Below are 27,225 nucleotides of genomic sequence, written 5' to 3' on the forward strand. Positions count from 1 at the left end.
TCAAATTGGGAAAACTACAGAGAAATAATATACGCTTCCAGAACTGTTATAGTAGTAACTCTTCTGCTTGCTTTACATAGTATCTTCACGTTTAGTTGCAGAAATGTTGGGTAAAGTGTTACCGAGTCTCACCTTTCGGCTCTGTGCCTTCACTAGGTGCGAGACACGGGGCAGATGACAACTCAGATTAAGGTTGAGATAAACGGGCTGGGACACCGAGTAAAGACGCTAATCTGAAGGGGATGAGTACGTATACTGGGGCCGCTTCTGTGACCAGCACGTTCACATGATGTTATATTCACTCTTAATGTTGACACATGGTTTTAAAAGAATGAGAGGCCAAGCCAGTTGTAACATCATGTATTAATTCATGGTACATGAAATTCACAATTCATAGAAAAATAACAAATATAAAGCTACATTTTATCACATTAATGCAGTTGTATTGCATATCATCGGAATGTAGTTTACTCTGAGAAAACAATACGTGTTTTAATGATATATAATAAAATAACATTGGTTTTAGATTCATAAAATAAACCTGAACTCCTTGGTATACAGTATAATTGATGAAAAAACAAAAACATGTGAGAAACCCTGTGAGAGGAACCTTGTCAGAAGAACTATGACATCACATGAGAACACGACTAAAACAAAGTGGCTTGAGGGGAGAACAACAGTAACCCCACAGGTTAGACCCAGATGAGAGCTGCAGAAGTATGGCAAGGGTTTAAACTGGCACACTTGCATTGTCGTCTTATAAACTGATAAACATGCCAATACGCCACTCTTTATCTCTCTCTCTCTCACACTTTCTGACACACACACGCACACACACACACACACACACACAGTCTTTGTATTCAGACAAAGTGGGCCTCCCGGGGTTCCAGCTCTTGCAGGCTGCTCCTGAGCCGTTGTCTGGTGGAGGCACTGGTGGGAGATGGGGTGGATGGAGTTGTGGGCGAGAGAGCGGGTGGAGTGTCTGCCGTCGTGGGACTCGGAGGCTGCGGGGGCTGGTAGAAAGTTCCGGGTGGAGGGTGCAGTGTCCGTGGAGCCCGGAAGGCCACCGGTGGGCCCGTGCGGCCCACACTCACAGAGTAGGGGTTACGGGGGAAGATGGTGCTGATGCTGGACACGCCAGTGCTGGTGGTGATGGTGCTGATGCTGGACACGCCGGTGCTGGTGGTGCTGGTGTTGCTAGTGGTGATGGTGCTGATGCTGGAGGTGAGGGTGGGGGCAGTGTCAGCCGACGGACGGGGGAGGTTGGCGAGGATCATGGCGGTGCGGGGAGTGAGAAGCGGGGGGCGGTACTCTTTCTCCCACGTCCGACGCAGAGCCTGAGTGTCCAGCACCGTGCCGTGGACTTGCGGCCTCGGCACGCCTGCGGTCGGACTCGCGTTCGCTTCTGCAGTTTTTGTGGCCGAGTCTGGAACATCTGAGCCTGGACTGGCTGAGCCGCTCGCGTCTGTGACCGCCGCTGCTGTTGCTCCATCAGGCAGCATGTCCGGTCCTACGCCTGGCTCTCCGTGCGCTGCCCCACTCCGGTCCTCTCCTCTTGCGCGTGGCTCGGTTAGCGTATCATCTATGCCAATAGCGGCAGAGCTATCGGCGTCTCGTAGTGAGTCTTCGTGCGCGTTGGTGTTCACGTCTGCGTAAGGAGCTGTGGGGACGGCAGGCTGCGGCTGGCTCTTCACGGGCAGACTGACCGTCTCGCACGCTGGCGTGGGCACGGGCACTGGCACACTCACGGGCATGCTCATGGGACGGGATGGCAAGCGCTGTTGCAGTGCGAGTCGCCGCAGTTCAGGGCTTCGGTTTGATCTGATCGACCTCTGACCTTCAACATCTAACCTGCCTGGGCTCAGTAAAGCAGAGAGAGAGAGAGAGAGAGAGAGAGAGAGAGAGAGAGAGAGAGAGAGAGAGAGAGAGAGACAATGACAGTTGAGTCAGGAGCAACTTCATGTAATCATATACAATATGAATTACACACTTCAAACTAAAATATAATGTCATGGTACACTTCAGGTAAACAATGATAGCCATAAAGAAAATGTGTTGGCTTTGGCAGGACTCACCGGTGCCCTCCTGAAGCCCATCTGAGAGGTGCATCTCTGGGAAACACGAGTAGCGGTGCTGCCCCCTGCTGGGGTGTGCCTTAAAAACACAAAACACCGCACATAAACAAGCCAGTACAGCACCAACATAACATTTCTCACATTCAACCAAAAACTCCGCACTGGCTGTCTGCCACACTCTGGGTGCAGCCACTATGAGCAGTAAGTGTAGTCCTGTTCACATATATGCTGATGGCCGACATGTCAAATATTGAAATTATATCAGAACTACATTAAAGGGACACCAGGCAACGTTTTCATGTTAATTACTCATCTTCGTAAGTCGGTATATGGTTAAATGACTCATTACGGGGTGAATGAAGACTCTCTAGCCCGCCCCTACTGCCTGTAGGAAGAATATCCCGCTTGCAAGTTCAGTGTATCGTACCCGCCGACCGAAGCAGGATCAGTTTACATCCTGCATCCACAGCACAGAGGCAGGCTAACGAAACGCTAGCGATTGTTGCAAACGTGTGTCTAATGGCAGAGCCGGCGAAGAAGCAGCGAAAACCCTTGACGGAAGATGCAAAGAAAAGGAAAAGAGCTTCAGACCGAGCGAGGGGGAGTTTCGTAGAGAAAAAGCATCAGGCTTGCCTGGTGTCCCTTTAACACTGCCTCTTGGCTGGTTGCTTGAGGCTTAACTACTGTATGTATGTATGCATGAGCAACAGTACAAACAAACAAACATACACAGATAAAGTAGTTAATAGATAAACTAATAACTAAGATTCTTCAAATCCACATGTGACAAAAACATTTTACAATTAAAATTTTGTAAAGGTGGTGATGAAGCATGGGGCAACTTTTTGAGCAATGTTGCTGGGCGACCACATAACTAGTTCCATTTATTCTGATTGGATGATCATGACAATTTGCCAACTGATGATTCTCCATAAAATAAATTGTTGCCCAATAATAACGAGGAACACTCCCCAGCAACACTGCTCAAAAAGTTGCTCCCTGTGTCATCAGCTTAAAGGCTGTATCAGCGATTGCAGGCCCAAACATAAATGATCACATTCATCTAATCTTTCCTCATGATCCACTAGCTGCCCGGCCCATAAGCAGGCCGTCAAAAAAAATGAGTCTCTGTAGGCAGCCTAGGCTCCGAGATCTGTACACAAAAACAATTGGTGCTACCAAGAACTCAAAACCAAAATAGTATTCTAACCAATCACAGACAGGGGGTGGGTGTTGTGGAGTTTTGCACTCTTTCATGATAGTTTTTTTCATGATGCACGAAACACAGAGTGGAGAGGCGAGCTAGCTCGGTTTGTTTGGGATCTTGCTCCAAACACCAAACAGAAGTGACGTCACCCGCAATCGCTGATACAACCTTTAACCTGTGGAGTACGTCACAAATATGTGATTAGAATGTTCGCAAACCTGAGGTTCCGCACTATGATGCGACAATTAGCCTCAGAGATTTCCCCCATAGACTGTATAAAGAACACTGAAACTATAGATCGTTTGCGTAGAATTCTAGAAGGACCCAGGAAAATAATTCACTCCTCAACAGCTTAAGCATCAGTGGTGGTGACCCCTGACCTCTTTCATGTCCAGCAGCGAGTGGGAGTTCCTGCGGAAGCCCTGTTGCGGTGGCGGGGAGGTGAGGGGCAGCGGCAGGATGGACTGGTGGTAGCGGATGAGCAGCTCCACGGCCAGCGCCTGGTACGGGTAGTCCACCAGCGACGAGAGCGACACCTCGGCACCCGTCTGCCGAGCGCGCACCAGCGTGGGCCCGAAGATGATGCCAAGGTTACTGGCGCTCATCTTGTTCTCTTCCTCCTGCTCCGACACCCTGGGCCAATCACATTACAGGAAGAAGCTTGAGTGTTAGTCCTCCAACACCCTGGGCCAATCACATTACAGGAAGAAGCTTGAGTGATGAATGAAATCATGAAAAAGAGTGTGGGGGCACTCAAAACACACACACACACACGCAGACTTACTGCTATAATGGGTCAGAAGACTGAAGATTTGAGTCATGTATTCAGTGTGTTGAGTGTATGTGTGCATGTCTATCTGAGTGTGTGTTGAGTGTATGTGTGCATGTCTATCTGAGTGTGTGTTGACTGTATGTGTGCATGTCTATCTGAATGTGTGTTGAGTGTATGTGTGCATGTCTATCTGAGTGTGTGTGTGTGTTGAGTGTATGTGTGCATGTCTATCTGAGTGTGTGTGTGTGTTGAGTGTATGTGTGCATGTCTGTCTGAGTGTGTGTGTGTTGAGTGTATGTGTGCATGTCTGTCTGAGCGTGTGTGTGTTGAGTGTATATGTGCATGTCTATCTGAGCGTGTGTGTGTTGAGTGTATATGTGCATGTCTATCTGAGTGTGTGTGTGTTGAGTGTATATGTGCATGTCTATCTGAGTGTGTGTGTGTGTTGAGTGCATGTCTATCTGAGTGTGTGTGTTGAGTGTATATGTGCTCAGCTTCTGTTCTGTTCTTTCAGACACGAGACGGCTGCATCTGAGAAAGGCGACCGCTGGAGTCTCAACACACATGCACTTCCCTTCTTCCCTCGTTTTTCTTCTACCACAATCTCATTCCACCACCTAGACTAGTGCTTCAACTTGTGTAATCTTCACTGCTAGTAGAATTATTATTATCCTTTGCAGTGTCATTCCTAACTTAGTCGAGTAGAGTGTATGCACAGTCTGGCTGTATGCACAGTCTGGCTGTATGTGTATGTGTGTGTGTGTGTGTGTGTGTGTGTGTGTGTGTGTGTGTGTGTGTGTGTGTGTGTGTGTGTGTGTGTGTACACATGTACCTATACAGGTGGGCCAACAGGAAGTGTAGTGTTTTGTAGTTGGCGGACGGAAGGTGCCGGAGCAGGTCCCTCAACTTGAGGACGACACACTCCACCTCCGTGGTCAGCGACTGGCCCGAGGAGTCTTGCTCAGCGGCCGCCTCCACCATTACGATCTTCTGAGTCTCCTTGGCGATCCCAATCACATCGTTATAGAAGCGGTATTGTATGAGAGGCTCTGGCAGCTGCAGATGGATATGGGAGTGATGATCAATAAACAGGGGGAATGGCCAAACCACAATATGACCTTCAGCATTTCATTTACATGCCTTTTGGCATGTCTGCAAAGAGTGCATGCCTTAGTTGCTGGAGATATTGATTTGTGGACAAAGTGCATGCTTTAGGTGTTGGCGGAGACCATATTGTCTTTGTTTACCTGTCGCAGGTAGAGTTTGAGCACATTGCTGATGTCGTGAGGGGAGTGGTCGGACAATTCCACCAGCTCTTTGCCGTTCTCGAAGGCCTGGCACAGTTTCTCCACACGCGACTTGGCTCCATTTACACGATAAATACCCTACACACAGAGAGAGCATAGCATAGCTGTTAGTCTGTTAGTATACAGACCAGCTCCGTATACAAACACATAAAGAGCCTGTTTCTCGGACACAGATTGAGCCGGGAGCGCCAATGTCCGGGAAACCAGCCACAAGTTTTATCAGTACATATTCAATAGAAACCAGCAGTAGTACCATATGTCAACCTTCATCACAAAACGTGGGACTCAAGCCGAACATGACACACAGTACAACAGTACAACAATGCAGTTTTGTCTGTAACACACAACACTACCCAAACACAGACTACAGTACTTCCCCTTACAGAAATTTCAGGTTTCTGGCGAACAGTTACTGCAAATTTGCGGCAAGGTCATATTTTCACATGCAAAGTAGGTTTCTGGAAAACAGTTGCGGTTAACTTTTTGGCAATGTTGCAGTAAAGTAATGTGCAAATTCGCCGCTAGAGGAAGTCTGCCTCTAGTGGCCAACATGGACAAACTTTTGGCAATATTTTCTAGTGAACTCATCTGTTTCAGTTTCATTTGTCCCGCAAACATTTAATTTTTTTGTAAGGGATCGCTATAACAGTCCCAAAACAGCACAAATGACCCCTCACTAAACAGCGGGAAGTAGGGAGCAGGGGGTCCTCCTTGTGTCCTGGCTACATTCCCAACCTGGCTCATTCAGTCTGACCTCCTAATCATCAATTGGTCAATTCATTCATTCCCTCACTCTCCATGTCAAGCTGGTGTGTGGTGAGCATTCTGGTGCATAATGGTTTCCGTGCATCACCTAGGTGGGTGCTACTGTACACATTGGTGGTGGTTAGTGAGGTTCTCATCACCCAGGTGGGTGCTACACATTGGTGGTGGTTAGTGATGTTCTCATCACCCAGGTGGGTGCTACACATTGGTGGTGGTTAGTGATGTTCCCCCTTCACTGTAAACTGCGTTGGGTGCCTTGATAAAGCCATATACAGTATAAATATCTATCTATAAAGCAAGAAGCGTCTGTGCGTCTGGATGTCTGTGGCACGCATATCTCGCTGACTGTTTGTCAGACTAATTTCAAACTTTCAAATTTGACATTGTTTGAATATCAAATGCAAAAGATATCGTTAAATATATCGGTCAAAGAAGCACATTAGCTTTCGCCGCTAGCCACTCCCCCTCCCACACACCACTGTACTGCAGTGAGGATAGAAGCAGGTCTTTGGCAGAACTGGATCAGTGTAAGTTACACGGGTAAAAACCTATTTTTTTACAGTCTACAGTATGGTAAAAACTTAAGCGAGTGCAAGATAAGTGAACTCCGATAATGGTCCCGAATTAAAGAACGTCTCAGAATGCCACACATGCAAAGCATAACCAGCGACAAGCAACGAGTGGCAGACAGAGTGTGATGTCACTTATAGGCCACCAGAGACTGTTTTTGAGTCACACCGTTGCAAATTTCATATGATGCATCATTCCACAAAATGGTCCATCATCCTATTTTTAAAGCAAGCCTACCTGCAGGCATGTAATTGGGCTACAGGAATAGCATGTTTGAACGGGCACTGCACTAGTATATACAAAAAGTTGTTGTTGTTGTTGTAACCAACATTTGCTGCCTGATAAACATGTGGATCAGGGCACACAAACACACACATACGCACACACGCGTGTGCACACACACACACACACACACACACACAAGCACACGCACACACATACGCACACACAGACAGCTGCTGCTTTACCTTCAATGATTAGCTTCGGTTTCATTGCATGCTGACTTCATAAGAATGACTCATAAGAATGCCGCCTGATAAACACATCAGGACACACACACACACACACATCCGCTGCGTTACCTTCAGAGTGAGCGCTCGGCTCTCCACTTCGGCGGCACACTTCCTGATAATGAAGGGGATCCCGTTGTTACTGCCGCGGGCCACCATGGAGAAGTCCACCCCGAAGAGAGCCAGCCGCCCCTGCAGCTTCCTGTGGCCGCACTGGATGGACAGAGACTCCAAGCACTTCTTATGGCACGCCAGCGAACACTGGGGGCACAGCAGGGACGGACATTAGCATCAGCCACCAGCCAAGCACAGCACAGCCATAGCACCACACAGCTGCTACTGCGGCTAGAGCTCCTGCTGCTACTGCTAGAGCTCCTGCTACTGCTACTGCTAGAGCTGCTGCTAATGCTACTGTTGCTACTGCTAGAGCTCCTGCTACTGCTACTGCTAGAGCTGCTGCTAATGCTACTGCTAGAGCTCCTGCTGCTAGAGCTCCTGCTGCTGCTACTGCTAGAGCTCCTGCTGCTGCTACTGCTAGAGCTCCTGCTGCTACTGCTAGAGCTGCTGCTAATGCTACTGCTAGAGCTCCTGCTGCTACTGCTAGAGCTCCTGCTGCTGCTACTGCTAGAGCTGCTGCTAATGCTACTGCTAGAGCTGCTGCTACTGCTAGAGCTCCTGCTGCTGCTACTGCTAGAGCTGCTGCTAATGCTACTGTTGTTACTGCTAGAGCTGCTGCTACTGATGCTCCTGTGGCTGCTGCCGCTAGAGCTCCTGCTGTTGCTACTGCTAGAGCTGCTGCTAATGCTACTGCTAGAGCTGCTGCTAATGCTACTGTTGCTACTGCTAGAGCTCCTGCTGCTGCTACTGCTAGAGCTGCTGCTAATGCTACTGTTGTTACTGCTAGAGCTGCTGCTACTGATGCTCCTGTTGCTGCTGCCGCTAGAGCTCCTGCTGTTGCTACTGCTAGAGCTGCTGCTAATGCTACTGTTGCTACTGCTAGAGCTCCTGCTACCGCTACTGCTAGAGCTCCTGCTGCTGCTGCTAGAGCTCCTGCTGCTGCTACTACCAGTGTTGGGAACGTTACTTTAAAAAAGTAATTAGTTATAGTTCTCACTACTTGTTCCAAACAGTAACTGAGTTAGTAACTGAATTACTTTATAATAAGTGTAACTCGTTACCAGGGAAAGTAACTATTTGCATTACTGTTAAAAAAAAAGTTGCTATATGTCAAAGAATTTGGATTTTTTGAGCAGTTTTGAGCAGCCAGTTGAAATGAGTAGAACAGACAAGTGTTTGTAGGCTACATAACTTTCGATATTTATTAGATAGATAGATAGCCTAGATAGATAGATAGATAGATAGATACTTTATTGATCCCCAAGGGGAAATTCAAGATATTGCACATCGTCATAGATTTTTGTTGTGAGGCAGAAAGATCTAGCTTTTGCTGCTTGGAGGACTTTGCTCCGAGTCCTTCTTTGCTAGTGGATGGCGAGCTATCATCTGTGGTGGAGGTATCGGTGTTTTTGGCCACTAGCTTTAGATGCGTGTGTGATATGCTTCAGAGCTGCTTACAACGGATGTCGACCTGGACATACAGTAATGTACACATTACATGCACGTTCTTGCCTTTGACCACAATGAATTTGAAATAGTGCTTATATCTCCACCTTGAAAATGCCAACTTTTCATCGGATTGCTTCTGACCTCTGCGGTTTCGTCGAATCTCTAATTTAGCTGTTGCGTGTGTGTGTGGCGCGTGTGCTGGCAAGTGTGTAAAAACACTGGCTCTGATTGGCTATCATGAAACATGACTCTGCCTTAGCCAATCATAATTGCTTACGTCGTTATTAACCCACCTCCTCACTAGCTGTGAGCCAGGGGTGCGTTCGGATTACACAGTTTATTCAATCAATGCATAGTAACGCACCGCATTTAACGTCCAGTAACGTTAACGGTGTTGTAACGACGGGAAAAGTAATTAGTTAGATTACCCCGTTACTGAAAAAATAACGTCGTTACCTAACGCCGTTCTTTTAAACGGCGTTATTCCAAACACTGGCTACTACTACTGCTGCTCAGCTCTTCTAGCAGCCACAGAGTTGAAAGTAATTGCAAATATATTTGCCAATTTCATCTCAAGACTTGAATTAAGTGTGTGTGTGTTGCGTGTGTGTGGTGTCCGTACTCCAATATTGAAGTGTGTGAGTGTGAGTGTGTGTGCTTAAATAGTGTGTGTGTGTGTGGTGTCCGTACTCCAATATTGAAGTGTGTGAGTGTGAGTGTGTGTGCTTAAATAATGTGTGTGTGTGTGTGTGTGTGTGTGTGTGTGTGTGTGTGTGCTTAAATAATGTGTGTGTGTGTGTGTGTGTGTGTGTGTGTGTGTGGTGTCCGTACGCCAATAATGAAGTGTGTGAGTGTGTGTGTGTGTGTGTGTGTGTGTGTGTGTGTGTGTGTGTGTGTGTGTGTGGTGTCTGTACTCCAATAATGAAGTGTGTGTGCTTAAATAGTGTGTGTGTGTGTGTGTGTGTGTGTGTGTGTGTGTGGTGTCCGTACTCCAATAATGAAGTGTGTGTGAGTGTGTGTGTGTGTGTATGTCTATATACCTCCTCACACTCTGCTCCATGGAACACCACCAGGCCGTCACACTCACGGCACTTGGTTGGCGCTCGCAGTCTTCGCAAGCGGTGAGTCTGAGCGGCTTTGGACATCTGGACATTCTGGAAGGGCCCGGTGGAACTGGCCATCTCCCCCTGCCCGTCTCCAAGGCCTGCACAACACAAACCCCCCAACACACACACACACACACACACACACACACACACACACACACACCAAACACTTTCACAATAACACCTCACAGTGTCTGGAGTCTGATAACGCTGGTGGATTTCCTAACATGTGCATGTGTTAATATTCTGTGTGTGTGTGAATATTTATCTGTGTTACACACACTCACCGTTGTCTGGATCTCGCACGTCTAGGTCGTCTGCAGATGACATGGTTCCAGTGGACGGTGTTCTGGGTAGCCCTCGGCCTATAGTTTCTGCAGGACATCAGCTGACAGTCAATTCTATTGTTCTCACAGCTACAACATACAGAAACTATGTGTGTGTGTGTGTGTTTTATTTAAGTGTTCAGATTAGTTAGTATTAGGTTGCGCATCTTGACATGAACTGCGTGTTCTAATGTGTGTGTATATGTATACCTTTTTATATGTGTGTTTGTATGAGCGATTCGTTTTGGTTTCATTAAGAATGTCGATTTCATGAGAACGACTCTGTGTGTGTGCGTGTGTGTGTGCGTGCCTGCGTGTGTGTGTGGCTGCACCTGGACTGGCTACAGGGGAGTCTATGGAGTGCGACTCGCTGCTGCCCCCTGCACTCTCAGAGTCGCTGCCACCGCCACCTCCAAAGTCTCCCCCACTGGCCCTCCGCTGAGATGCGCTCCGCAGCTCGTCCACCTCATCCCTGGAGCCCAAGCTGTTACACACACACACACACACACAGACACACACACAGACACACACACACACACAGTGAGGTGGGTACAATCTTTTCCTCATAATTCCAAATACTGGGGACACTGGTGTTAGGAGGCATGACTGATATGATCAATAAAGCCTCAGGAACATCATACAGAGCTAGGATAGATGGATGGACATTCCCTCTGGGAAATTCAGTCTTCCCGTAGCACACATACAATTTTGTTTTGGTAGACAGACAGACAGAGACAGACAGACAGACATCAGGACACATGATTACTTAATAAAAAAAGAACAAGCATATGATTCAAAAAATTAAGTAAAAAATGAAGTATATGATTAAAAAATGTAGTAAAAAATGAAGTATATGATTAAATAAATAAATGAATGTAGTAAAAAATGTAGTAAAAAATGTAGTAAAAAATGAAGTATATGATTAAATAAATGAAGTATATGATTAAATAAACCACTGAAGTGACAGCAATGAAAAGAACAAAAAGAAGCCTGACCTAGTGAGGTCATAGGAGCGTGTTTTGAGGTGTGTGTGCTCGCGAGGCAGGCTGCTGAGGAAGTGTGTGTAGCTTTGACCGGGCTGGTAGCGGCGGGCCCGCTCGCTCAGGCTGTGCTGCGTCGCCGGCAGACTGGACGCCTGTGCCCGGTGGAGTTGGAACAGGTTCACCGTCACCTGCCACGTACACACACACACACACACACACACACACGTGTACAGGTACATACATACATACACACACACACACACAGTGTACAGGTACACACACACCGGTATCAACACACAGACACACACACACACACGTGTACACGTACACACACACATCAGTCTGTGTGTAACTTGATGTGAATAGACATGGAATGTATAATTTAAATGCCAGTAAATCAATGAGAGGGTTGGTGTATATGCATACATTTTTTTCTAAGAATGTGTGTGTGTGTGATACAAATATGACACAAAACTGTCATAAACTACAGTGTCACAAATATGCACACAACGCTGATTTGTTTCACACCAGTGAAACATGTGTAGACACCTTTGTAGAAACCTGTATTTGCATTTAGCAGGATTAGAACAGTTCACAGCATATTGGTAAACAGTAGTTCGAAAAACAATGTAATAAGTAGCCTTGAAAGCATGTTGGTTACAAAAACCTACCAAAGGTCTACCTACAAAATTCCCTTTCTGCTTTTGCCAAGCCTGTGAGGTCAATGGCTGAATGTTTGCGTAACAAGCCACTTTGTTAACTTGTTTGTTGATTTAGGCGGAAGTGTAGGAGGAAGTGTTCCTTTAGATGAATGGGTATGTGGACACTGCTTGCAGAAATGCAAATACCTCTGACTGTGTGTGTGTGTGTGTGTGTGTGTGTGTGTGTGTGTGTGTGTGTGTGTGTGCGTGTGCGTGTGCGTGTGTGTGTGCGAGAGAGAGACAGACAGAGAGTGGCAGACTAACCGCTTTGAGGGTCAGGTCACACTGGAACAGCAGCTCTCGTATCTGTGTGAGGATGCCGGACTGGGTGCTGGCCAGCGCAGCTTTCCTGTTCTCTGCCTCGGCCACACACACTTTGTATTGCTCGAGCGCCTCCTCCGTCTGAGGGAAAATGGCAACGCTTTATTAGCAAAAACCATCTAAAGGTTTGCACACATGCACAAACGTATATGCGCATCCCCCCCCCCCCCCCACACACACACACACACACACACACACACACTTCATAATGCTCTGGCGCCTCCTCGGTCTGAGGGAAAATGGCAACGCTTTATTAGAAAAAAACATCTAAAGGTTTGCACACATGCACAAACGTATATATGCACATTCCCACACGCATGCACATGCACACACACAAACACACACACACACACTTTGTAATGTCTCCTCCATCTGAGGGACGACAACAAAGCTTTCTTAGCAAAAACCTTCTCAACGAGTGCGCACATGCACATACACATACACAAACACACACACATACAAATACAAACACAAACACACTAGACAATATCATAAAGCAACTTGCTTTCTGCAAAGATCAGTAGCAGTCCCACTATATTGTGCTTTCCAAATTCCAATGCTTCATCCCAATGCTTCATCCTCTGATAGAAATGACATGCATGTCTCCACTTTAATCACAAAACCTTTAAGATTTAGTCAAATTAGTGCACACACTCATGTCCACCAGTCAGACCATCCACCATCAGATGGAGTCCTGTAAAGCAATGTGTGTGTTGTTGGTGTATGTGTGTGTCTGCGTGTGTGTTATTCGGTATTATGTTAAGCTTCATTTTAACTGGTAAAGCAGTTAGAACTTTTTTTTTTTTTTAGTTATGCTACCTTTAAACTTTTACAGAAGACAAAATTCTACTTTTCCTCCACTACAATGGAGAGGAAATTAAGCCCAACATAACTGAGGCCCCCTTTTCTTAGCAAACTGCGAGTGTAACTTCAAGCCATGAGAGGCCACCTTGAGCAGGGCCTCCTCCTCCAGCCTCCTCCTCTTGTCTCGCTGGCGCCCCCCACTGGTCTGCTCCTCGTCGGTGCGGCTGGAGGCGCCGCGGGCCTTCTCATACTCCTCCCTCCGCTGCACCTGCAGCTGGTAGGCCTTCTTCTTCAACGCCTCGGCCTCGTGCTGCGCAGGGAACGACGGACACGTCTCAATAAAACAGCAGCAGGGATTGCTCCTTCGGTATGCAATTTCTTTTTGTTTTTTTTGATTACTTGATGGGAAATTTTTTAATGTCCGCTGATCGGAAGATTTTTTAAAACGGCTGTTGATATTTTGAGCTCAGCAGTCAATCAAATTTACAACACTTCTCTTCTGTGCTTCAAAGGCAAGGTGTTGACAGTCCTCCGCACATAGGTGCCAACGTGAGTGTGGTGCACTTTCAACGTTTACATTGATTTCAATGATCACATTGCTTCTGTGTGTGTGTGTGTGTGTGTGCTTTCAATACAATCCCGCACACCAGAGTTGAACCCTGCCACCACCAATGTGCCGCCACCAACGTGTGTGGGTCTCCTCATTAGAAAGTCTCTGGTGTAACCCAACAAATCACTGAGGCATGACAAACACTAACTTATAGAGGCGGAAAACTCCTACCATACGTGTTCCAACTATTCACTATCCCAATTAACTTTTGGCCTGTAAAGCCCGGTGTACACCGACGCCGGTGTTCACCATCACTTGCTGCCACGCACATCAGTGCCGAAGTTTTAACTAGCAAACCCTGGATGAACAATGGATTTTATGGAGCGGCGCCGACAATAGAACTGAATCATAATTTACACGGCAGTGGCAGCAGCAAAGTGCGATGCTGGTGTGCGGAGTTGTATTGAGAACAACGGAATGTAATGTAATAAATGTTGAAAGCGTAGAGCACTGCACTCGTGTCTGAGCAGGTGTACTTAGCCCTTCAAGTGGAGGTGTCATGCTAAGTAGAGAACTGTTATCATCAATAGACCCTTTCAACAATAAAAACAAAAACAATGCTTGAACGTTCTATTTGGTTCCCAATCTACTTCCTCTGCATTAAGATAACATATGGATTATGGAATGTTAAAACGGAAGCCAACTATGATGCTGATAATGGTACTCTCTTGAAAGGGTCTATACCCCAATATTTAGGACCACCCCAAAAAACTCCGCAATTCAGTATCACACATTTGACCGTCTACTCGCATGTTTTCAGGAATTGTCTTCTGACAATTAGTTGGGGTTGCGTATGGTAAGAGTGTAGTAGGAGCCGTAGTCAGGGTTGCGTATGGTAGAGTGCAGTAGGAGCCGTAGTCAGGGTTGCGTATGGTAAGAGTGTAGTAGGAGCCGTAGTCAGGGTTGCGTATGGTAAGAGTGTAGTAGGAGCCGTAGTCAGGGTTGCCATGGTAAGAGTGTAGTAGGAGCCGTAGTCATGGTTGCGTATGGTAGAGTGTAGTAGAAGCAGTAGTCAGGGATGCGTATGGTAGAGTGCAGTAGGAGCCATAGTCATGGTTGTGTACCATTCTCTTCTGTTCCCTCTGCCACTGCTCCTTGAGCTCCTTTCTCAGCTTATCCAGCTCAGCCCTTCTGGACAGGAGAGGCTGATAAAGAGGAGAGGAGGAGAGGAAATGAGGAGGGGAGGAGAGGAGGGGAGGAGGAAGGGAGGAGAGGAGAGGAGGGGAGAAGAGGAGAGAAGAAGGGGAGGAGGAGAGGAGAGGAGGAGGAGAGGGGAGGAGAGGAGAAGAGGAGAGGCCAGGAGTAGATAATAATAGTTAAAATGTAATAAAAGGTAACAGAATTCAATAAACTGTTTATTTTTGGGATGTCCAAGTTAATGATAATGTAATGTGACAATAAAACGTTAAAACTCACCTGAATGAACTTATTGGTTTGGAGAGCAGCGGCCGTCTGCAGAAGGAGCTGACTGTATTCAACGTCCTTTTTGAAAGCAGAGATGTAGATCTCTCTGAACGGCATGTAATCCTGAAAAGGGGGAGACGCAGGGAAAAGACAGGACAGTCTTGCTATGTAATCCGTGGGAATCTGTGTGTGCATGATACAATTGACACTAAGGGTGTATAGTAACAGTACAGTACAGCACCTCTAAATACAGATATAAGTAAAGTTAAAGTTGACTGGTGTTTAGCAGATGATTTTATCCAAAGTGATATTAGGGGTTTGCACGGACGTCACGTTCTGGGCGGTAACCCAGCTGCATGGCCATGTTGGAGGCACTGAATGAAGGACAATGGAGTATTATGCACTTTGGATCCCTTAAGTGACTATAACCATGTCTAAACAACAGAAAAGCTCATCAAAACGCGTCCAAGATGCAAAGGCTTGGACCACAAGAAAAGGCGCGATATTTCGAGAAATTACGGTTTATTGGCAGCGCAGATCCATATGAGTTGGGTGAGGGAGAGGGAGTACCAGGTCCAACCACAAGCGCTCTCCTTCCTCTTTGATAACTTCTGGCATTATTCTTCTTTCTCCCTGGTTGTTAAATAACTTTAGGAAGTCGATACCTACTCCAGATGTTTTTCTCGGTCTGACCTATTGGTACAACCTAAAACAAGGCAATAATTAACCATTTTCCTTGACGATGTTAGGGATTTACTTCAGTGCCTAATGCTTTCTAATGAGGAGAGTATCTCCAATATGGTGACGTCCCGATCTGATGACACGCCATGCAAACCCCTAATAGATTCAGGAATTGAACTCGACTGATTATCAGGCCGTTGTATGGCTTAAAAGTAGCTTGAAAATATGGGTTCTTCTTTCCTAGGGTAGGATTACTCATTTACTGTATGTGTGCATCAGTGCTACCTGTTGGCTGAACAGCGTCTTTGCAGATTCTGCCATCTTGGCCAAGCCTTTGGCACATTCAATATCTATTGACAAGACAAAAAAAAAACAAAGAAACATTTGTATGCAGATAATTGTATCCCCTCACACAAGAGCGAGAGAGTGAGAGAGAAAGAAAGAGCAAGAGAGAGAGAAAGAGCAAGAGAGAGAGAGAGAGAGAGAGAGAGAGAGAGAGAGAGAGAGAGAGAGAGAGAGAGAGAGAAAGAGCAAGAGAGAGAGAGAGAGAGAGAGAGAGAGAGAGAGAGAGAGAGAGAGAGAGAGAGAGAGAGAGAGAAAGAGCAAGAGAGAGAGAGAGAGAGAGAGAGAGAGAGAGAGAGAGAGAAAGAGCAAGAGAGAGAGAGAGAACGCGAGACTGAGAGCGATTGTATGGAGGAGACAGAGAAAAACAGTAAGAGAGAGAGTAGTAGACCCACCCAGGCTTATGCGCTTGTCGACCCAGGCCAGAAGGTCTTTAGTGTACTTGCTCCAGGCTTTAGCGTAGAGCAGAGCGGACTCCACCCCACGACCATTCTTCAGTTGGCTCACATCCACATCAGGCAATGGGCCTACACACACACACACACACACACACACACACACACACAATGATATATGATTTGTGTGTGTGTGTAGGCGTGTAGGCACAATCATTACACATAAATCACTGGGCCTACACACCTAAATACCACAAACACAGACTTAGCCCGAGAATTAGCCTGCTAACAAACATACACATACATATATTCATAATGCCCAGACATGCATGCACGCACACAAACACACATGCACATACACACGCACATACACACACACATGCACGTACGCACGCACATCCTCTCTCTGGTTCAGCTCCACGTGTGATTCTCATTTCAAACAGCTCAGGAATCTCAACACCACTGAAGCAGGAGGCCACAAGGGCAAGGGGAGGGGGGAGGGGGGCGCTGAAACACAGACCAGGGCCAGGAGGAGGAGGAGGAGGGGGCGTGATGGGATAAATAAAGAGCAGAAGGATATAGAAGATACAATAAAGGGAGGAGGTAAAGAATCTCCATGCAGGGGAAAAGGGGGAGAGGGGAGGAGACCATTCCATGGTCAGGACAGAAAACAGCGATAGAAGACAAAAAAACTAAAAAAAAAACGAAGGACCAAAAAGCGAAGATGGCTCTACTGGCGAAACGCTCACTCACCTGTTACGTCCCCTGTGCCTCGACCATATTCCCCTGCATCACTGGTGAGATTGTCAAAAGACTGGACACAAACACACACGTTTACAAACCATGGTTACACTTTACTTGACAGTGTCGACATAAGAGTGACATGATACTGTCGTTAACATGTCATAAAGAGGTCATAAACGTTCATGACAACGCTTCTGTTATTAATTGACATTCGGTTTTTGTCATAACAAGTTGGGGTTAGGTTTAGGTTTAGGGTTAGGTTTAGAGTTAGGGTTAGGGTTGGGGTTATAGGATTAAAGTTAGAGGTTAGGATTAGGGTTAGGGTTAGAGTTAGGTTTCATGTGTCATGACAGTGTCATGTGTTCATGACAGTGTCATGTCACTCTTATGTCGATACTGTCAAGTAAAGTGTTACCCAAACCATTTATTACATGATCAGGATCAGGGATCATGTTGATTACCTCCATGTTATACCACACCAACTCTCAGACATGAAGGCCTTTGACAGCTCTTTCATGGTGTTGATGCCTCATGCACAATCAAGCAATCAATCAATGCAAGCAAAAGCAATCAATCAATGCAATCAAAGCAATCAATCAAGCATGTCTCTCCTATAATCCCACATGTTGTTGCTTTCATGTCAACCTATCACTGGTCTCTCTATCTCACATTTCTTGCCCACATCCACTCTCTACATCTCTCCTCCTCGCGGTATGCCGAGAGAGAGAGAGAGAGAGAGAGAGAGAGAGAGAGAGAGAGAGAGAGAGAGAGAGAGAGAGAGAGAGAGAGAGAGAGAGAGAAAGCAGAGCAAAACTTGGAGGAGGTGGAGAGATTTACAGAGTCTGCATAGACACAAAGGAATCAAAAGCAGGACGTGGGGAAAGGTAAAGATCACCACTCACCAAGCTTCTGCTTTTGCTGAGCCCCAAGTTGGAGGTGCTGTCCACATCTCCCATCAGGAAGTCCGACACCCTGCAGGAGGAAGGGGGGGGTGGGGGTGGGGAGGGGGGCACGAACGGTGGTTAGTTACAGGAGGGTAGAAAAGGGGCAGCTGTATTCAGCTGCCGTCGGCCAACGCGATGTGAACAAGCAGCGCGGCCAAATAAAAAGAGACCAAAAAGAACACGCCAAAACAGCTCACTTACACATTGCCAAAGGTGAACGCCAGGGAGTCGATGGATGTGTGTATGTCGCCAAAAATAGTCTCTTTGTTTTCTTTGTTGACTTCCTTAAAGTTTACGCCTGGGGAAAGTGAGCAATCACATGGCTTTCAGACAAACTTCCTGAGGACATCAAGCTAACGTCCTGAAAACATGACACCAAACGGCAAAAGAATGAGATCAAATAGAAATATATAAAAGCATGATTTATAAACGTACAAAAGATTCTGTGCCTATTCAAAATCAGAGAAAAATGTACAGTATGCCAGTGGCAAAAATGCAATGTTATTTCAACCAAATGACACCTGTTTAACATTGTCCATAATATTGTAACATGTGAATGGGGGCCAGGACAGTAGATAGCGATGTTTCTTTCTACTTAATGTTCTAAGGCGTGGATCACACTGACCAGGGGCAAGTTGCAGGTTTCCTATTGTTCTCTATGGTTCCGCAGCGGAACGGTGGCAGGGCTAGCGTAACACTAGCGTTGAACAAGCTGAGCGTTGAACTTGGTTCAACTTTCAAAGTGTAACACGAGCGTATTCAATTGTCAGTTAAGGGAAACCGTTTGTGTTACCATAGGAACGAGATAGAACTTATGGTAACACTTTACTTGCCAGGTGAGTTCATAACACATTCATAGCAGCTGTCATAAACTGCACATAAAGCATTCATGACTGTTTCATGAGACATGACTCAACATTCATACCAAACCTTTCATGAATGTGGAAGACAGAACGACGACAACTTGTCAAAATAAAAGTCATGAATGCTTTATGTGCAGTTTATGACAGCTGCTATGAATGTGTTATGAACTCACCCGTCAAGTAAAGTGTTACCGAACTTATTATGGTTTGAGCGTTGCGTTACGCTTGCCACTGGCCAATGTGATCCCTGCCTAAAATTGCTCTTGGATAGGCTGCAATCTAACAGCCAGGCTAGACAAGGCATACAACTGCACAATTCTGTTCTCAGAGCGTGTTTTAGAAGACTGGTGTAATTTTTTCTAATGTGTTCACCGTTCTTGCATCTGGTGTAGCCAGTTCCATTGATTATAGTGGAAGCTAATTGTTGCAGCATTTGCTCCAGGAACGGAACGCTTAAATTACGCGCCTGGCTTAGCCCAGCTGTAGAGCTGCCTGGGTGACGAGCCAGCATTCTGCCTGCGTACAGTACCTCATCAGGGTCTGATACATGAGACACACACACACAAACACACACACACACACACACACACACACACACACACACACACACACACACACACACACACACACACACACACACACCCTGAGGGAGAGGGAAGGAGTCCAAATAAGAATAAGAAACCTGACACTTTTGCTGCTCACGAGGAGAAGACAGAACAAACAGAGGAGGCGGTGGCGGAGGCAACACATGATCTGGATTCTGGACTGGTGAGCAAGGATGTAGTGGTAAAAACTATGAATTCTGTGAGGTGGACTGTGCCGTGCGGTATTGAAATTGGTTTGTTGATGGTGGAGGTTGTTGTCCAATGTTTATAACAATATCAGTGGTATTAAATGGTTTCTAGAGTGTACATATTGTGAATGTGGATAATACAGTGTGGTTTTTGAATGTTAAAAGTTGCAATTTGTGAATAAACTCTTGAGAGGTGGATAAACTCTATTTCTGAAATTTCAGAGGTGAATAAACTGAGTTTACTTGCATTTACAGTAGCCTCCACTACATCTCTGCTGGTGAGGAAATCGGGTGTCCAGGTGGCAGGACAATCATGGAACACACTGCTTAAATGCATTAGTTGACATATCTTCTGTCTTGTCAGTGACTCTCAGCCTCCATTTACTATACAGTCTTAGGAGATGTAGTAGAATGAGGACATGCTTATGTTCATCAGTCATGTAGATTTGATAGATTATATGAGGTAATTAGTAATCTTTCTTTTATCTGTTAATCTGCATACAGAAAGTGGTGATTTGCTTGTCACCTTAAAACTTTGTTGCACAACATTAATCCGCGCCAGTGATTATTTCGCCTGTGATTGCTAAAACATTACTCAGCGCCAGTGATGATTTCACTTGTGATTGCTACAAGGAGCTGAATTCCATTGAATGCTAATCTATGATCTCTTGTCGCTACATAGCTCCTAGTGTCCTCTTGTCTGAATGCAGCTTAAAGGGATATTCCACCATTTTGGCCACAGTAGCAGCGTCACAGCTACCTTGACCTTGTTTAACATCCTCTCCTTTACTAAGCAAATGACTACTGATGACTAATGAATACACAATACACAAAAGAACCGAAACTAATTGCGAAATCAAAGTCACATCTAATCTAAAAATCTTAGAAAAACTGAGACAATAAACCCCTCACAGTGTGTAGAGACACTGAACTGGAACAGGAGAGGGCTATACACCCAGATGTGAAGATTACCAACCTGTTTCTCTGTATGTACAGTATCCCAATTGCAATGCTCAGACACACATAGACTGATTTGTTGCTTATTCAATGCACCTGAGGGGCATACTACAAAGCAAGATTAGTGGTATGTTCAGCCTTAAGCCAGTGGACCGTTCAAATTCAGCAAAGGGCCGAACGATTGCCTGGTTACTTGCCATTTAAAGTTTGAAACATTAACACAAAACACTTCAAATTCAAGTTAACAAATTCAAAACTTCAATGAAAACATGTTTTTGGCAGAAGGAAACCGATTTTCTTTTAAGCTTTTTGAGGGTTCACCTCTGTTTGCCAAAATTTGAATGCTCCTCTGACTTTAGGTCAACATACCGCTAATCTGGCTTCGAAGTACACTGATAGACCTCACTGTGATTGAAGAGCAGGGACAGGACAGCGTTTCCCACAGAATTGAATTTAATTTGTGGTGGTTGGTTTGCAGAATTAACTTGAATACAACAGTTTTTAACAATTAACACAGTGTGGTTATGATGCTAACCAGATTTAAGCACAATTTAGTACAACCTGGAATATCATTGTGTGGTGGCCAATGTTGATATTGTGGTGGGCCGCTACAAATAAGTCAATGTATGGGAAACACTGCAGTAGCTCAAAGTGAGCCTGAGTGGAGGCGGAGGAGCTGGAGCTGAGACAACAGCTCCACCGTCACCAGCCACTCCGATGCTGCAGGAATGCTAGGAGCGCCGCGGCTCTCTCGGGCCCACATTCCAGAGGCAGGAGGCGGACGGAGGAACTCCCACCACCTGCAGGGGTCGAGTTTCTGCTGGAGCAGTCTCTGAAGCCGAGAGAGACTACAGCGCAAGCACAGGGCTCCACAACACAGCAACGTGGAGAGAGGGAGAGAGAGAGAGAAAGAAAGAGGGAGGGATAGATAGAGAGGGAGAGAGAGAGAGAGAGAGAGAGAAAGAGGAGAGAGAGGGGAAAGAGAGAGAGAGGGGGAGGGAGAGACTGGAGACTGAAGTGGAGAGACTACAGCGCAAGCACAGGGCTCCACAGCACAGCAACATGGAGAGAGAAAGAAAGAGGGGGGGAGAGAGAGAGAGAGAGAGAGAGAAGGAAAGAGAGAGAGGAGTGCGAAAGGGAGAGTGAAAGAGCTATGGGCCTGAGAGGAGGGCGGCTGGGATGCTGACCTTTGACCTTGGCGATGAGGTTCCCTGTGGCACTCAGAATGTGAGTGGAGTTGAGAGTCGGGTGTTTGGCGATGATGGCCCTCAGGATGCGCAGCAGCTCCGTCAGACGCTCCTGGACCACACGCTGAGCACTGGCCGGCTCCTCTGGGGAGGGAGAGTGTGCAAATTAGACATTAGACAAACATTCAGTTACATTGCATATTTCACTATGGAAGAACATTTACATATTTCATATTGCTCAAGTCAAACAGAATCAAGGAGTTAACACAACAAAGAGTGTGTGTGTGTGTATATATATATATATATATATATATATATATATATATATATATATATATATATATATATATATATATATATATATATATATATATATATATATATAGAGAGAGAGAGAGAGAGAGAGAGAGAGAGAGAGAGAGAGAGAGAGAGAGAGAGAGAGAGAGAGAGAGAGAGAGAAATCTACTGGTAGTTTGTACTCAAAAAAAAAAAAAAAAACTCTTTCTTTGTAAACATCATTTCTTCATAACTATGCTATTTCCTCAAAAGTCCAACCTTTTTTATTCAAATATCCGCTTGTGTAACCAAAGGAGATAAAACAGGGTATAATGAGGAAGGTCTATTTAACGGCAGTAAACCTGAGCCAAGAACTAAGTCTGACGTAGGTGAGAAAAAATACAGTGTTTCTGCACTGGTGGAACTCGTCGTGTAAACACCCCAGTCACCTTGCTGACACCCATAATTACTCCACCCTTCCCCAGTCAGTCAGTCAGTCAGTCAGTCACACACACACACACACACACACACACACACACACACACACACACACACACACACACACACACACACACACACACACACACACACACACACACACAGAGTTGACTGCTTAGGTTTCTAAAAGCTTAGTGTGAAAGACTACTCTGAGTGAAACAGTTCTTGAGGCCCATGAGCCTTCTTTTCAAGGATAAGAGAGTGACAATAAGCTGTTGAAGATTTGGGGAAAAAAGAGACTAACATTCAATTAATAGCTATAATTTTATTATATTATATTATATATATTAATAGCTATAATTTTTTTATTACACATACTATCCTCATCCTATAGCCATAGTCTACGACAATATGCTAAGAGAAACCCAAATGGCCTCTTTCCGTTACCCGAAAACTCTGTCGATAGAAATGTAGCACTGTACACAAACGGTCTCAGACGCCGTCAACAGCAGGTTATCATGCAACTTGTCTGAGCCTGCCTCTAGCCTTCTCGAAACTGCACCATCCCCTCAAACGAAACCTGTGCACCCCCCCACCCCCCCAGTCGTCTTGGCCCTGTCCTCGGTCTTCCGCTACTCTCAGCTTTGCTGCCATAACTCACTGCCAACCCATGCTTCTGGAGAGCACACAGGGGTCATACGAGGCAGTGAATCAGGTGTGGGAAACAGGAAATCGGAAAAACACAAAAAGGGTAGCCTGGCATGAGGAACTAAAAAAAGTGCAGAAGCGTCAAGCAGCCAAGACACGGCTAACTCCTGCACACGGCAGAGTGAATGAGGTGAATCCATCTTCAGCTCAACATGTCATCAATCACACCACCTTGAAACCTCTGCCATGGTGACTGAAGCTATGACACTGACGAGACAGTCGGGGAGGCTCTATGGCCACCAGGAAGTAGATGAGGCCTGAGATTGCAGCATGACAAACCATGTAAGGTCAGCTCTTCTCCCATCTCATTTGTCAGACACGCAAATCAGAAAACCTTTACCAGGTCTCTCAGTGCAGGCCAATCACACGGGCACTTGATTTACGGGAAACGAGGGGTGAGATAATGTGTCTGATGGGGGAGAGATGGTTCCTGTGTCTGATTTGTCTCTCAGATGTAGGTTGTGTAACATTTGTGTAACAATTGTGTATTTGGCAGGCATTTCTGTCAAAAGCAACTTACAAGTGAAGATCATGCAATCTTCTTGAAAGAAGCTAAGCCTAGAGTAAAGCTCCCACTGAGGCATAAGAAGAAAGAATAGATTACACACACACACACACACACACACACACACACACACACACACCCCTTGCTGAATGAAACCCCTCGAAATATAATAATTATTTTTCTACAGTTTCATAACAATTCTCTCCTTTTGGCTTGAGTTGTTGTGTGCATTATCGTTTTACATGTATTTTTTCCTGTTGGATTATATTTAAAATTCAATTTAAAAATGTAGGTTTTGAAAATGAATGACAGTTCCAAAAATCACGAAGTAATCGTGCTTAATAATTGTGATCTCAATACTGAGCAAAATAGTAGTGATAATGATTTTTGCCATAACCAACCAGCCCTACACAACAGTACAGGGATAGCAGGAAGTATACAGATAAGAACAGACATATTCAAAAAGGTAAACACAAACTGTGAACACTGGCCGAGTAGGCCAAAACATAAATAAGAGCACTGCGCGAGAAAAGCCTACATGTTCACCAAGGAGCACACATGCGAGAGCAAACACAAACAGCGAACATAGCACACGGACACAGCAACAGTCCAGACCATAGACTGTATAAAATAGGTCGAGACAGACAACAGGCAGAGCGTTTGCAAAGAACAGAGAAGGGGCACTACGACCACAGCTATTCACAGCAGCGCCACATTCCAGTGGTTCCAGCCTTAACCCACGGACCACAGGTGCACAGTAAACACAGCTGGCCTTTCATGCACATGTCGTGGGCTTGTTCAGCCAAGGGGTTCAGCAAGGCTTCATATTCTTCCTGTCCAGGAATTTACATACTTCTACTCTAGCTTTCTGAAAGAAAAAAAAACGCTTGGAATGTTTGCGTGCTGTCTCTCCAGCGCTCAGGGTCTCCCATTTGGCCTCCACTCGCTCAGGAAGCTCCCTGGCCACAGGCATCAGAGTTAGGCCTCAATTTCTCCCAACGCAGAGTCGGGCCTTGTGGTCAACACCACAGGCATGTGTGATATGATATCAAGCCATTGAGGGTGTGTAGAGGAACGTCCTTACACACCGCCCCCCTTTGCTCTGGCGGACCAGACTGAGTAGTGCCAAGGTGCCATGCCGACCTCTACGATGGACACATGCATGCAAACACCCAGCTTTAATGAAGTAGAATCAGCACAGCACAAGAAGGGAAGTATGGAGACCATTATATGCCATTAGGCCACCCTCGACCCCAGTCATGGCAGGACGAGAAGAGAGGGATGGAGGGAGAGAGAGAGAGAGAGAGAGAGAGAGAGAGAGAGAGAGAGAGAGAGAGAGAGAGAGAGAGAATAAATAAATAAAATAAATAAAATACAAAAAAGAAGCTGGTAGAGAATGGAATAGGTAATGGAATAGGCAATGAGAAGAGCGGAAGGATTAATAAAATAATAGGAGTCTCAGAGTGCTTCAAAGGACAAGCCTGTGCTGAACTGCCTGGCATGGTCATAGGAAGCACGATGTGCACTGCAGGCCACAAAGGCATGCTTTTGGTTGGGTTTGAGGGAATTTAATAGATAATAATAAGGAAAGTGCGGGCCTCAAACACCAATCCAGCAATCCAGTCTGACTTGAGGACTTTTTTTGGGACTACATCACCGCCCTTTGAGCTGAGCTGAAGGTCATGATGGGAACAACGATGGAGGGGGATGGGGGGGGGGGGGGGGGGGGGTACTCACCCTCAGCGAGGAAGGCGTCCTTCAGGCTCAGCAGCACGTCTGCAAACCTGCGCAGGTCCTCCACCAGCCTCATGATGTACTCTGGTTCTCCGCGAGGAGGGTTAGCCATGCCCCCCTGACCGTCACCGTTCAGCCCTCCCTCGTCACTAGTCCAGGGTTGGGGGGAGGTGGGTGAGCCTCCCGTGTGTGGCCCCAACATTGCAGCAAGGCCTTCGGCGGCGAGCCAGTCACCGCTCACACACAATATGCTTCGTCAGCCCCGAGCCTGGCACCTAACCTGGGGGGGTAGAGGTAGAGGTGTAAAAATTATATTTTAGTCACAACACCACATACCATAGCAGTGGCTAGATGGTGGTTTTGGAACGTCCTCATTCTGTACTTATTAGACCTCTGCAATGAAAACCACCTAGCCTAAGTTGTTGGATGAGGTTTATGAAAGCAGCCTAACTTTCATTTGAGCCCCTTACCTGATTTCATTCTAACACAGAGAGCGAGAGAATATTACTACAATAATTTCTGAATTTCCCTATATGACTTCGGCTGTCCAGTATTTACCACAGGGAACACGAGTTCAGCTGTAATCTCGAGGTCTTTCATGTTCTTGCTGACTATTACAGCAAAACATTTTTCTCGAGATGGATCTCTGCCAGCCTTTTTTTTTTTGTCTTTTTGTCTACTTTATGCATACCTGTATTTCCTCTTCCAGGAAAGGTTGTTTCAGATCAATTCGTCTACTCCTGAGAATGTTCACTCGGAAGGAATGCAAACGACGCAATGATCTTATCTCAAGTAAGTCTGGCGACTTCACACCAAAACCCTTCTCTTATAGCAGGTACACTAAGATCTGGATCATCACCAAACAATTTTAACAACATACATTTGTCCATCTAGCCCTTATGAAAGTAATGCTTATCACTGAGACCGTGTTACAGTTAAGTGAAATCGTCGCGACGGACACAACGTCGTCCATACACACCCAATACTAGCATTACTTAGGTCTAGTGATTTTCTCAAAAAATACCAGAATTTCTCTTTATGTTACGGAACACCATTAAAACTACTAGTCGTATGCTAGTAGTAGAAGTAGACTATTATGACAGTAACGTTAACGTTAGCCTACCTGGCGCGGCTCAATTGACATTACAGTTAAGTTAGCCTCAAATACGGATGGCTGAGCAAAAGTAACGAAGTGAATATGTTTGAACAGTTTAAAATACTCACAAGAATTGTGTTTATCAAGCATTGCACACCGGGTTCCAACCACAAACTTTATGAATACAGAAGGCAATTAATAAAGGGGTAAAAAGCAATTCAAGAGGCAGCTGCCCCTATCCAGATAAGGCATTCATTCGTACCCTCAGTTTGCTTCCTTTCTATAGTTCCTTTCACGTAAAACTCCAAACTTCAGTCACGTGACACGAATAATAACTTTTGATTGGATCCCTGAGCTATATTTGGAATTTTGGGATGTTGGGAATTTACTAGTCCTGCAACCAATCGCGACAATGCACATTTATCGATCCGTACGCTGATGAGTTCAATGTTTAATGAGGCCTAAAAAAAAAGTAAATGGAAAATTGCATTTGTTTAGCGGAGGACCTGCTGTGGTCAATGATACCCCCCCCA

At 45.7% G+C, this 27,225-nt stretch overlaps 1 protein-coding gene across 2 annotated transcripts; it reads right to left on the reverse strand.

Annotated features, from left to right (window-relative positions):
- Positions 1–344: 344 nt before the first annotated feature.
- On the reverse strand, positions 345–26,967 carry LOC121724835 (rho GTPase-activating protein 29-like). 2 transcript variants are annotated; one of them, XM_042111687.1, is made up of 23 exons: positions 26,821–26,967; positions 25,858–25,876; positions 25,600–25,809; positions 21,936–22,079; positions 18,337–18,433; positions 18,094–18,163; positions 17,201–17,261; positions 16,448–16,579; positions 15,996–16,060; positions 15,042–15,152; positions 14,690–14,770; positions 13,161–13,325; positions 12,155–12,292; positions 11,202–11,377; positions 10,539–10,690; positions 10,168–10,254; positions 9,815–9,978; positions 7,281–7,469; positions 5,305–5,442; positions 4,890–5,113; positions 3,666–3,918; positions 2,079–2,157; positions 345–1,858 (listed from the first exon to the last, which is right to left on the reverse strand). In XM_042111687.1, exons 3-23 carry the CDS (start codon positions 25,796–25,798, stop codon positions 864–866), a joined length of 3,720 nt encoding a protein of 1,239 aa, XP_041967621.1. In that variant the 5' UTR covers positions 25,799–25,809; positions 25,858–25,876; positions 26,821–26,967; the 3' UTR covers positions 345–863. The 2 variants fall into 2 exon arrangements, with proteins under 2 accessions (XP_041967621.1, XP_041967622.1); XM_042111688.1 differs by lacking the exon at positions 13,161–13,325 and having other exon boundaries at positions 25,600–25,876.
- Between the last annotated feature and the right edge of the window lie 258 nt (positions 26,968–27,225).

The sequence above is a fragment of the Alosa sapidissima genome, chromosome 12 (genome assembly GCF_018492685.1).
Source record: "Alosa sapidissima isolate fAloSap1 chromosome 12, fAloSap1.pri, whole genome shotgun sequence".
Classification (NCBI taxonomy): domain Eukaryota; kingdom Metazoa; phylum Chordata; class Actinopteri; order Clupeiformes; family Clupeidae; genus Alosa; species Alosa sapidissima.

What these genes read in the sequence shown, in the direction of transcription:
- LOC121724835 (XM_042111687.1), bottom strand. Translation starts at nt 25,798, where the DNA reads ATGTTGGGGCCACACACGGGAGGCTCACCCACCTCCCCCCAACCCTGG. An exon ending in AGACGCTGTTCAGCCAACAG is followed by an intron (nt 15,153 to 15,995) that starts GTAGCACTGATG and finishes CCCCCTTTTCAG; the next exon opens with GATTACATGCCGTTCAGAGA. An exon ending in TGGGCTTCAGGAGGGCACCG is followed by an intron (nt 1,859 to 2,078) that starts GTGAGTCCTGCC and finishes TACTGAGCCCAG; the next exon opens with GCAGGTTAGATGTTGAAGGT.